Source organism: Lates calcarifer, linkage group LG4, assembly GCF_001640805.2.
Source record: "Lates calcarifer isolate ASB-BC8 linkage group LG4, TLL_Latcal_v3, whole genome shotgun sequence".
In the NCBI taxonomy this organism is placed as follows: Eukaryota; Metazoa; Chordata; class Actinopteri; family Centropomidae; genus Lates; species Lates calcarifer.
Genome location: NC_066836.1, coordinates 21,124,914 through 21,137,618, shown reverse-complemented (window position 1 = coordinate 21,137,618; position 12,705 = coordinate 21,124,914). Strand labels below are relative to the sequence as shown.

At 39.5% G+C, this 12,705-nt stretch overlaps 1 protein-coding gene across 1 annotated transcript; it reads left to right on the top strand.

The window, feature by feature from the left end:
* The first annotated feature begins 3,459 nt into the window (after positions 1-3,459).
* Positions 3,460-12,705, top strand: ankrd33bb (ankyrin repeat domain 33Bb). Its single transcript, XM_018695881.2, has 5 exons — positions 3,460-4,008; positions 7,450-7,579; positions 10,600-10,740; positions 11,763-11,926; positions 12,049-12,705. Exons 1-5 carry the CDS (start codon positions 3,514-3,516, stop codon positions 12,703-12,705), a joined length of 1,587 nt encoding a protein of 528 aa, XP_018551397.1. The 5' UTR covers positions 3,460-3,513.

The window sequence follows — 12,705 nt, the reverse complement described above, 5'->3', positions numbered from 1 at the left end:
GTTCCACTGCGAGTTTCAGCTCTTACCACAGATGTTCATCTGGTCCAATATTTTCTTCTCATCCATTCTTTGTTGTTCTTAGCTGTATGTTTTAGGTGATTATCCTCACTGAGGAGCCATGACATGTGAGTGAGACAGAGCTCTGTGCAATCTGCAGTTCAGTTCATTTTCCTCTTGCAGCCATGTTCAGATAGTTTGGCTACTGTGCTGTAGACCTCAAACTTCATAATAATATTAGCAGGTGTGGTCAGAGGAACGTCAAGCTGCTTAGAGATGGTCTTGTAGCCTTTGCCTTGACCGTGCTTAGCAATTATTCTCTTCTTTGTCTCCACAGAGATCTCTCTTCTTTGTCTTGTCTATGTTCAGTACAGTCTGTTTGAAATAATTACAATTCACTTATTTATCACCATGTCAAAGGGGTTCCAGTTTTGTTGATGCCATTTTAGATGATGTTTGTAGTATAAGGAAGGATACATTTTTTCACAGCTACATGCATGAATGCATGATAAAAGAGCTTTTAATTTCAACACCTTTCCAGAGGGACAGAGCATTATTTCAATGAGGTGTATGAGTATCAACGCTTGTAGCTGCAGTTGTCTTTTACTTGTGCATTTTGCTTGTAAATGTGACCTGTTATCTCCTGACTCCAGTGTCTTAGACTGTAAAAACTTCTGAGCAGATTGCAGTTCAGCGGCTGAACAGATTCAGTGCAGACAGCTATTCAAAATCAAAATGTCATAATCAAAAAAACATAAGACTTTACCTATTGTTCATTATAATTCAGTGTCAGTCGTTTGAACCAGCCTGGCTCTGATTTGGGATAATGTCTGGTGCTGCTGGCAAGTGTAGCTGTAGGGAACAGGATGTGGGGTTATTTCTGCTGAATCCAATTACCCTTCAGCTAATGCAGTCTTAACCATTTTGGAAGCCAAGTACAGATTAGGAGCATATGCAGCCGAAACAAGATTTCTGCTGTCAAGCTAAATCTGATTTTTCTAACCTGTGCTTCATTTTTCACAAGCACAATGAGATCAACCTTTTCATAGCAATCAAATCATGGACTAAGTGCCTGTGATTTGTCCCTCCTTAAGGAGCTCTGAGGAGATTAGCGCTGTGTCACAAAGAGTTTAATGTCTTTTTCTTCTCTATTGTAAAATCATACTTCAGGCAAAAAACAAGTGTAAAATCTGCACCTTATTTTCTCAGGTACAGATTACTACTTTGCGCAAGAAAATACAGATCTGGATCAAAGAGACCTTAAATAATTATTTTACCTCCTTAAAAGTACCAGTGAGGTTCTGTCTATCACACATAATAGCGTAATGTGTTTCAGGAAAGGCCCTATTTAACAGCTAGAGATTAGTGTGACTGTGTTTGAAAACATGCTGGCTCAGTGTGGCAAACCTCAACTGTTCAAGGCAGTCGGAACAAAACACTTGGAATTAATTCCAAACTGTCTGACACAGATGCTCAGGTTGATGCTCATGTCTGTGAACTACTACTAACTAACTACTGATTTACAGACTGGTCACAGTTATTCATGTTGTCAGATGCAAAAATCTAGGAGTTCACTAATCCAGAATGAAAATGTCAAAAAAATTCAAGGGTCTACAGCCATGTTAGTGGCCTTGAGGTTGTTAATTAGTGCTTAATACAATACAAGTCAGAGGATTACCAAAGTTATTACAGTTCATTCTGAGTGCGGTATAAATGTGTGCATTAATGTTGTTGTTAATTTTGCTCTGTATATGCTTGATGTGTAAACTGCTGTTTGCTGAGAAGTTCACCCTATCACTTTAATAAAGATGATAATGTGTCAGTGTTGTGTCCATAGCTTATTACTACTGCCTGCAAGTGGAGAAAAAAAAGGTTTACGATCTGAGATCAGAATATAGTTTTGAGTATTGGACACTTGGATCTAAATCTACGAACCCTAAAAGCTAACTTTTATTCACTGCTGACAATTTCAAATATTTCATCAAATTCAAACCACTTAAATTCAGGTAGATTGTTTTCTAAGAGAAATATTTCAATGCTATAGAATAAAGTGGCATGTAAATTCCAACATTATCAGTAGTAGTCACACTTCAAAATTAGGAATTCAGTTGCTTGTAACAATTCAGCTCAGTTTATTGGGCTATTATTTGCTTCCACTGACACACACTCTGATACAAAAAGAGCATTCTTCTTTTTTGTCTTTTCTGTCTCTCTGTCATGCTATTCTTATTGTCTTTTTTCAGTGTTCAGGGATCAAGTATTACAAATCATATGGGTGATATTTGAGGGAATGGCATAGGATTAAAAAAAAAAGTCTTGGAAACCAATAAAGGTGACATTAGGACTCTGTCTTGGTTTATGGCGATCCCAGTCTTTCCACTGTACCTTGTATACAGATGAAGTCACGTGGGTGAGAAATCCAATTTAAGCTGGCAGTTTAGCATAAGATGAAACCTTAGGGGGGTAGGGTCGGCTTGACCAGTTGCATTAATGACATTAATTCTCTAATAAGGATATTTCTTTCAGAACAAAGGTTATGTTGGTGTAAAGTTTGGTATTGATGTTTAGATTTTTGATATTCTCTTTGTTTGGTGCTTTTTATGTCTGGTTCACTTGCTTATTGTCATCTGCTGTCTGTGTGTAAAACATCTACAGATATTAAGAAACATATATTTTTTTTTTAAGTTAAGACATTCCCTCTGTGCTTGTACTATTCATTTTACAGTTTCTTGTATTCCAACAGAAAACATTCAAACTCTTGTCACTGGGGAGAGAGGTGCAACAGAATAGCCAGAGCTAGAGAGAGAGAGCGACTAAAGGGATTATCATGCGTCAGTTCAAGAGAATGTCTCTCATCCCATTGCCAGCCATCATCAGAAGAAGTCCAGCGTTTCTCCACTGGGAAACAAGGAGGAGTTACTGCTACTGTCTCCAACCAAGACGACTGCATGTTCTTCTGTTTTCCAGAGGACAACTTTAGCTTTAACCTCTCGCCTTCAAGAATTCAGGAATTCATACTGCCTGTCCGGGTTCTAATTCCATGATTATACAATGTGACGGCCAAGGCTTTTGGTGCCTTTGTGAAGACTTCCAGTGACTTTTGTGCAATTTGTAACTCATGGATACTCTTCGGTTTGTCACATTATTTGAAAATAGGATGTTGATAACCCACTAAAGTGGAAAATTTGTGACAATTTTTATTGACTCTCACTCCATTAGTGACTACTGATGAGTATCTGCTTCAATGTCTTGTGGACGTCTGGAGAATTGTAACATCTATGGCAAGCTGAGGAGATATAAACAATGACAGATGCCTCCCCTGTGACCTCTGGTGATCCTTGCCTCCTGGGAAAAAGACAAAAACGGATAGTCATCAAGAGCCTGGCAGGATTCAATCTTGTTTTGGGTAGGATGAGATTGTGGCAGGGCAGTGGACATAAACTCTAGGACCTCCTAGAGTTGTCCTGGCACCCCACAAGAATTTTAAAAAGTGTTTGGGGGCGGGGGAGGATTTAAATGGTGTTAATAACGGAAGACCAAGGTGAAGGTACAAATGTTCGAGAGAATGGAGTGGTGGGGGGAGTTGGACTTTGCAAGATTGAGTTTGGGACCAATATGGTGGCTATGGATACACCTGTCATGTCCATCACTGCGATTGACGAAGATGGGAATGAATGTGAGGTATCAGAGGAGGATGACCATGGGGAGACTGAGGTTGATTACACACGCAACTATTGGGAGGATGAGGATGATATCTACCAAGAGTTTGAGGAGTTGGACTTTGAGGCCCTGCCAGATCGCTCGGACACACGGAGCATTGCTTCAGATGACTCCTTCTATCCCCCAGACAATTCAGTTGCCTCTCACATGTACCGCTCACCGAGCCCTGAAAGTCCTGAGCCCATCTCCTTCTTCAAGGCCTGCTGCAACAACAACGCCATCATTGTCAAGATTATGATCAGACAAGGAGTGACCGAAGAGGAAGTGAGGGAGACAGACAGAAACAGAAGAGTAGGTGGTTCAATGCATCTTAATGAGATGTTTGATTTCCAGGTACCTCTGGGTTTATTTCCACTGCTAACTACAAAGCAGGTACACTTTCATGATGAAAACCAAGAAAAAAAATCCCACTGTCTTCCCCTGGAAACCGTAGTTTGCTATAACAAAGGTTATAACAGTTACAAACACATGGTGTTGCATTAGTATCTATCTTAAAGGACTGTACCAGTGGTTGGTAAGTTTTACATACACAAATCATATACATTTAGTTGTCTGTTGACCACTTACTAATGACTTGTGAGGGGTTTCAGGTTTACAGCCATATAGGGAGCCTTTTTTCCATTGATTTACCAATGTCATTGTAATCTAGAAATAATCTAGTTATTTATCTTAACTGCAAATGGGTCTTAATAGCAATAAGATAACATAATAATGGTATTGTGTGTCAGTGTGTTACAGTCACTGCAAAACACATTTAAAAAAAAAAAAATAATATCAGTCTTTAAGATACATACAACCCCATAATTGGTCACTTTAAGCCCAATAACTACGATGGGTTCTGATATGTAACATAAAGGTGCAATAAAGAAAAACAAACAAACAAACAACAACAACTTTGACCCTTGGTGAACTCAGCAGTTGTTTCTCACTGGCAGTCACATCAGGTTTTGCGGTCAGGTCAACTGATCCTGGTGCAGCTCCAGTAAGCCATTGAAGGTCAAATCTTGAAGGAAGGTAAGGAGCAGTTGGTTAAGCCTCCACTGACAGATGGGGAGTGCAGACTGCACAGTAACAGTGTCAAGAAGCAGCTTGCCACCAGGGCTCAGATTTTAAAAGGCTTCCTAAGACACTGACCTGAGCAGTGTGTAAGAGATAGTGTATGCTTATAGAGCTAGAACAAACAGAAGGCTTACTTTGACAGTAATGTCCTTCAGGACACCTAGCAGTGTGTTGGCATATGCAGCATATGCTGCCATATTCTGTGTAATGACGGGAGACATTTGCTACTGGGATATTTAGCCAAACAATAGATTTATCAGAAGCAGGCTTTTAACTGGCTTTGAGTAGTTGTTTCTGGCTGCCCACTGGTCAGCCAAATGATGGACCACCCAGCTGGCCCTCTTGAGTCCCTGTGGGGAAACTTTTTATTGATTCAGTGTACTGCTGAATCAGTCCACTCAGTGTTTGCTCAGTGGCAGAACAAGCACCTCAGCAAAAGAGGAACAAGTTCCTGGCAGATGACTGCAAACAAGGTGTCATATTTAATATTTGTTACAATAGAACCAGGTGGCCTCCCAACAAACAACAGTTACCTGTTTGGTGGGCATTGCCAGATTCACATTTTGTAATGAAGGAAAACTTTGGCATTCATATTTCTCATGCCTTTCAATTTTCTAGAAGAACACTGAAGATGACTATAGGAAAATGAATCTTTCTCTAGGCTCCAGTGGTTTAAGTTCCTTTCTGTTCAGGACATAAATAACTATGTAAGCTGTACTTGTTGTTATGTCATTGTTTATTTTCATATTTTATGTATCTTTGTATGAGATGCTTCTTCACTACTCAGAAGCAGCAGCAGGGTGCTTGGCTGAATGCAGAATGGTGTATTTATACTGGGGAAGGTATTATTTATTACCTGTCTTTCCTCATTTGGGAAGACTGGCACTACAGTGTGACCAACAAAACACCTCTAAACTGTAGGAATGGAACAAGAACGTATATCGTAACTTCACACAGGAGACCTGTTCTAGGGTTACAGATAAAAACCAGCTAAGAATATTTAGAATAGTTTTTATGCTACACTGTACCCAGAGTAATAAGAATATTAAAGCAAGGCTGTGTCCTCAGATGTTTTCCAATTAACATGTCACATCATTACGATTTACATTGACATCTTTGCAATGGTGTCTGAAGGAAACCAATTTTTGAAATGTATATTTATATATTATATGTATATTATCTTGTTTTTGAGTTGTGCACTGAGATTCTGCATGGGCTGCCTTATTTCAGGATGCTTGAGACTTGTTAGAACATGTTAAGTAGATAGCCCAGGGGTTATATGGGTTATATATATAATGTGAGCCCACCCACAGAAAGAGTGGTAAGCAGGTCAAGGTAAGGTGTTACTGCTCTGTATTTGACATAAGTCAAGTATGAGCAATAGAATATCCATATACCCTGGTTGTAAGCAAAGTTTTATTATACTTCTTGGAAAAAAACATCCATCTGTCTGTTGTAAACATTTAACTTTGCAACTTTGCAACTTTCTAATTTCAACTTTCAACTTTAATCTATTGGCTCCGTTTATACCTGGTATTAACCAGGTTGTTGGGGTCTGTATTTGGGTGCATTATCTCTATAATGACATTTGATCCACAGACCACCTTCATATGTTGGGTGGCCAGACTGATCACATTCCACATTGTGTTCTGAGTGCATTCACACCTTGGAATCATGTGATTTTCCATGATCCATATGAATATATACATCATATGTTAATGACAGTTGTAAATGGGGACATGCACTGCACTGCACTGTTTTTCTATTAAATGGAGGAATGCTACAGAGATCGACACAGTTAGTCCAACTAAATGGTTTAGATAATGTGGATTAAACTGGTGATGTGACTAAACTGTGTGATCATCTGACCACTTTTGTTAACTGCCTCACTTTTGTTATTTTAACTTTTCAGCAATGTTGGTCTGGGACTATGTGACTGAGAAACTGTTGCCATCACATAATATGAATTACAACTAAAAGACCTAATACTTTACTTCATGTTGGCTCTAAATTCAAAGATGTCTGCTACAATACAACTCATTGTTCTGTACAAAACGCAATTATTTTCTGTCATTTTCTGTTACACCATAAGCTGGTTAGATCAGCATGCAGATTGGTTGAATACCTGGAATATTATTAGCTGGAATATTATTTTTTTTCTTTTTTTTTGTTTGTTTGGAAAAGGCATTTTTATACAACACATCAAAACTGAAGTAGTAAGGCTTGAAGCTTGAAAATGCAACCCCTGTACCCTCTGCTACCTGGCACTATGAAGAAATATGAAATCATGATTTGCCCCTAATCCAAACACTGATATAAAAGTTACTGCACTTTTAAATAAGAGCAAATCAACCAGTAGCAATTTGGACAGTTTAATGCCTGGCCAGTGACCATTCCAGCCAGAAACTCATGTTTAGCCTGAGTTAACTGTCTATTACAGTGTCGCTATCTGTTGGCACACACTGCTTGCAGGCAGGATGACTGACAAGCCTTATTTCTTTTTATAAGAATCACACCAATGATTTTCTCCTTTGGGGAAATATTGCTGTGGATCTATAAAGCTTAACTGTACCCCAGAAAAGTCATTTTGGTGTTTTTAAGAGCCAAAATCAATCACAGACAAAGAGAGAAGGAGAAACTCAAAAACTCAACTCTCTTGTTTTTGTGTTTCAGTCTGGTCTGATTGTGGCGTGTTACCATGGCTACATGGACGTGGTCATGGCCCTGTCTCAGTGCCCATATCTGGATGTCAACTGGCAGGATAATGAGGGAAACACTGCTCTCATTACTGCAGCACAAGCAGGTAAACCCACACTGGGCCTTTCAAGTTGATTCTGAACTTTTTAACTTCTTCTGTTCTAATTATTGTAAACAAATGAAACAGTCATGGAGCCTTTACCTGAAAGCAGGTTCATTGTTGTGCTAGTATTTCTTAAAAATCCCCTTCATTGACATCAGGGTCCACCAGCGCAGGTCTTGTCACTTATTAGCCTTATGTCTTGTTTGGACTGCGTGAGTATGTACATACTCTGTCTCCCTCAATCTCTGGATAGTTTAGTTCAACATTTCGGAGATATGCTTACTCATTTTCTTGCTGGTTGCTGGTGGTAGCTTCAAATAAAAGAAGTATCAGGAATCAAAACTTTCTGCAAATAAACAAATATTATGCAAAATGTTGAGCTATTCCTTTGAAGTTTACAACTTCAACAGTCTAACCAGTCGAAATAATTGATTATAGAAATTGTACATGTATTATTACATACATGTTAGACTATTATTTCCATTTTTACAACATGAAAAGTTTCTTTTCCAGTTGACTTTATCCTATTATATCACAAAACTTTCTTGTTAAACTAGTTCCAACAGGACATCAGACATGAGAGATCTGACAGTTATACAGATTGTAATTCAGGTGGCAGTTAAACCTGATTGGCTGCCATTTTATTTGGCAGTAAAATCAAAAGTGGGCAAATGTAGGCCAGAGTTGAACCATCAAGTCTGTAAACTATGATGGATTTTCATAGTGATCTTTTTGGGTAATAATTTTACCATTAGCCTTCTTTTGCTACCTTCCAAACTGTTGGCTTGTTTACAACCTGTTTGATTTTTGTTTCCATTTTTTCCTGAAAATTAAAGACTGGTACTGGTCAAATCTCAGACCAGCCTTGTACATAAAGAAACACATTTGCAAAAATCAGTTAACTACTTATGCACTGAGTGAGTGAAATGTCTACATCTGATCTCTCTTGCCAACAGTGAACTCAGTCAAAGCTAATGGAATCATCTGTTGAGACAGTCAGGCTGACCCACTTTCGCCCACTGATAGTTTCCCTTTCTCCTCCATTTACCACAATGTGGAGCAGTTTCATTATTACAGTTCCTCATTAAAATCCAGGACCAAGAACTTTTAGACTCACTGTCAAGATACAAATTATAAGACCAAATACCAACTATTATCACCCAAATTTTCATTTGACCTACCTATCACAATTAATACATTCATAAACCCATGAATAACTTTGCCTTTGTACCTTATGCAATACCCCCCCTAATCTGTCTAAAAGCTAATATCTAATCTCTCTCCAAGTCAGACATGTTACCTTGCATACATTTTTATTTCTCTTCCCCGCTACTTTTGTTTCATAATTTACAGTGTTAGAAATTTCATTTCAGAGAATTAAGTTTCAAAATTGGTCCAAATTAAAGCTTGGAGCATATTACAAGGTCTGGTGCTTGCAAGAATTACTGTTATTTGCTGGCATTAGAAAGTACCACAGTAAGTAATTTCATAGTGATGCAGCCACATGTATCAGACATAGCACCCCGGCCTCTCATCTGCTAACGATGATGAATGGCTCACTGTGGCCTGTGATGAATAGCTGCAGACTACTCTTCGTTTTCTGCTTCATTAAAAGAAGTATTGATCCCCCTTTCATGACAAAGTACTCTCCAACACCTCAGGGGAACAGGTGACAAAGACTGTGAGTCCACATGACTGCAGCAAAGTGGTCAAGTGGATGAGAAGAAAAACTTTCCCTAAAACCCTTTACTAAAGGTAGATAGAGTCCAGACACGGTTTGAGAATGAAATCCAAGTATATTTAGGTCAGGTTCTAGTATTAACCATCGTCTTCACCTTTCCATTCACCCCTCTGTATCTAGCTGTATCTTCTTAATGGATTCTTGTTTCGTGTTAAAACTCTGCATTTTGCTCACTTTAAGAAATTTCAGGAGATCAGACCATTTCATTAGCCTGGATTTAGACTGGATTTATTCAGTCAGGTCAGTCAGGAACTCAGGTTGTGAACGTTTAAGAGGCTGTGCTGAATGGTTAGAAGCTGCACATTAGTCACACTGAAGTTATGTATTCAATCCCCAAAGCAGCTGGCAAAATGTTTGAAATCAGGAGGCAACTTCAGCACAAAACTGGTGACATGCATATTTATATCCAGCTTCATATAAGTGTCAGTATGGGATAATTGAGTTACTGCATTTTTTCTATTAAGTTCATAAGTTTGCTGTGCATGTATTATCAGTTTGTTTTCATAGATTAGCAAGTCATTTGCTTGGATTACAAGAGCATAATGTTAATCACTGTTATTTGCACTTTTTGAAAGGATTGTTTAAACAGGAAAATGTGATATATATCCATAATTAAAAAAAAAAAAATCACAGAAGCACAGGAGCATCATGATTCATTTACCAGAGAAAACACAAGTTGATTCTGATTCAAAAGTACACATTGCTCAATTGTGTCAGCAAAGCCAATGCTTTAAGCTAAATGCTAACATCAACATGCTAACATGCTGAGCAGGTAATATTCAGAATCAGAATCCTTTATTAATACCTCACAGGGAATTGTTACATTCCAGTGCTCCATTTTGTACAAATAGAATAAAGTAGAATAAAATAACATAATGATTAAAAAAAAAAAATGACATAACCACATCGTCAGAGTTTAAAAGAATATACCCTGTCAAAATGGACACTACGGTTAATATTCACATGACATTTACATTGAATTGTGCAGATTAAGTTATTTACAGAATAGATATAATATGAGATTATTGCACATGTGTAGGGAAAACTGTCCATTGTTTATATCATTTGCTAATTAGCACTGACAACATCAGAATAATTCACTGCTGAACCCCTGCCAGTCTTTGTAGCACTATGTGTAGGATGAAATTTAACCGTACCGATAAATGGAAGGGGGTTCTTTTATATTGATGAATGTTAAAAAAAGAGACCCTTATTTGAGTGGAAGAAGAACAAGGTTTATGGCGATGTGTAAGATATGCCCATGTTTCTCTGTGGTCTGCAGGTCATTCGTTCATCTCTAACTACCTGTTAAACTACTTCCCGGGGCTGGACATTGAGAGGAGGAACTGTCATGGTTTCACAGCTTTGATGAAGGCTGCCATGCAGGGGCGGGCTGAGTGTGTCAGGGCTCTCATGCTGGCTGGTATGTATGACTTTTTACACAGAACACACATTACACATTTACAACAGATAGAATTGTGTGTATCCTGTCCTTTAATAAATGGGCATCCATTTGAGAAAACTACATTTTGAATGAAAAACTTTATTCTTATCAATCCCACCCTATTGTATAAGAGTGGAAATTTCCTTAAATGTACTGAACCAGTATACAAATATAAAACAGATTGTCAGGCCGAGACTAAAAGGCAGGACTCAGACGCAGAGATGACGTAAATAAAACAGACTTTATTTACAACTAAGGTTCTCTCACTGAGTGACAAAGAAACAGAGGCTATAAAATTATCCTAGGGCAGAATAAGAAAACAAAAACAAAAAGTCACTCTCAAGAGGAGGAAAAAAAACAAATGAACGGAGGCTAATAAAGTTAGAACAAATCAAAATCACTCACAGAGGAGGCAAACAAAAGGCTATGAAAAGATTTAACAAAAAAACGCTCCAACAGGAGGAAAACCAGAAAAGCTCTAAATAAAACTCTCTCCTAAAAAAAAACGGAGGACCTAAGATAGCTACGAACATAAACGAGTAAAACAAAATCACTCCAAAAGGAGGAAAACAAACAACTAGGAAAGTACTCTAAGGCTAAGGCGAGAAACTAAGATATCAAAATTTACAAACAAAAAAAATCACTCTTACAGAGGAACAATGGCTTACTGGAGGCAACACTGTGGCTGTGGATACAAGACTGGAGGTGAGTCGGGTGAACGGACGAAGACACTCTGGCAAAAGACAAAGGGGACACAGACTATTTAAACACGCAGAGGTAATGGGAAACAGGTGGAGACAATGAGTAATCAGGACACACAGGTGACACATGAGGAAGGGCAAGTGCTCTGAAACGAGAGGAGAGTGAATCCTTCAAAATAAAACAGGAAATGACAAGACCAAAATCCCAAGACAAGACAAACCTCACCGCCGTGTGACACAGATCACAGCTGCAGTCACAGAATCTCCCTAAACTGTCTCCATAAATCTTTATGTCTCCAGGAGGTGATATTCAGGCACGGGACAATGGCCGCAGAATGACACCCAGGGAGTGGGCTCTCTTCACTGGGCGATACGAGACAGCCAACCTAATGTATCGGCTGATGATGAAGCCCTGTGCTGAGCAGTTCTGTGACTCCTTCCCCCTGGAATGGCCCATGTTGGAGGTAAATACAGTCATTATGACCACAGTCTTGTAATGCTTTATGCTGTTTTCTTCCTGTGAGAAATTCAGTTCACAAATCAAAATATGTTCTTTTTTTAATAAGCTCTCCTTCTTATCGTGCAGGAGCTGGTGGAGCAGGCCCGAGCACCAAAGTCCTGCTGGAGACGTTTGATCAACCTTCCCTCCTGCTGCCCTTATAGGTTTTACATCAACAACAAGGTAAACCCTGTGGATGATGGCGTTCTTGAACACATGGTTCGTGTCACCACCAGTATCTCCAGCCCACTCATTGCCACAGCTTGCCGCTCAGTGTGCCCTGGCAGCCCTCCATGCATAGGGAAGCGTCGTCACGCTGTGCAGGAGATTTTGAGGAGGCAACGGGTGGCTGAGCTGAAGCGCCTGGGCCCGGACAGACTGAACAACTACAAGAGATTTTTCCAGAACTCACGGGTCCTCCTCATCCCCAAGGTGAGGGATCGGAGGGCCAGCCTCCAGCCTCAGCTGATCAGCGACATGGCCGCAGCATCCTCTGTGGCCATGAGACGAGCCAGTCTCCTGCCACTCAATATGCTGAGGAGAAGTAGTGTGCGGCCGGGCATCGTGGTGCCCAAAGTGAGGCTCTGCAAAGCCCCGGCTCCAAGCTTTATACCAGAGAAACTCAGGCGGAGCGGTAACCACAACCAGCTCCAGATACCAAAGTGGGATTACAAGATGAAGAGAATAGAAAGGAGGCAGGAGGAGGAGAGGCAAAGACTGTTACCTCTGACAAGGAGGAGGTGA

Bases quoted from the DNA above. Each gene is read 5' to 3' on its own strand.
- ankrd33bb (XM_018695881.2), top strand. From the start codon at position 3,514: ATGGTGTTAATAACGGAAGACCAAGGTGAAGGTACAAATGTTCGAGAG. The intron at 4,009-7,449 runs GTAGGTGGTTCA...TTTGTGTTTCAG, and splicing joins AGACAGACAGAAACAGAAGA to TCTGGTCTGATTGTGGCGTG. The intron at 10,741-11,762 runs GTATGTATGACT...TTATGTCTCCAG, and splicing joins CAGGGCTCTCATGCTGGCTG to GAGGTGATATTCAGGCACGG.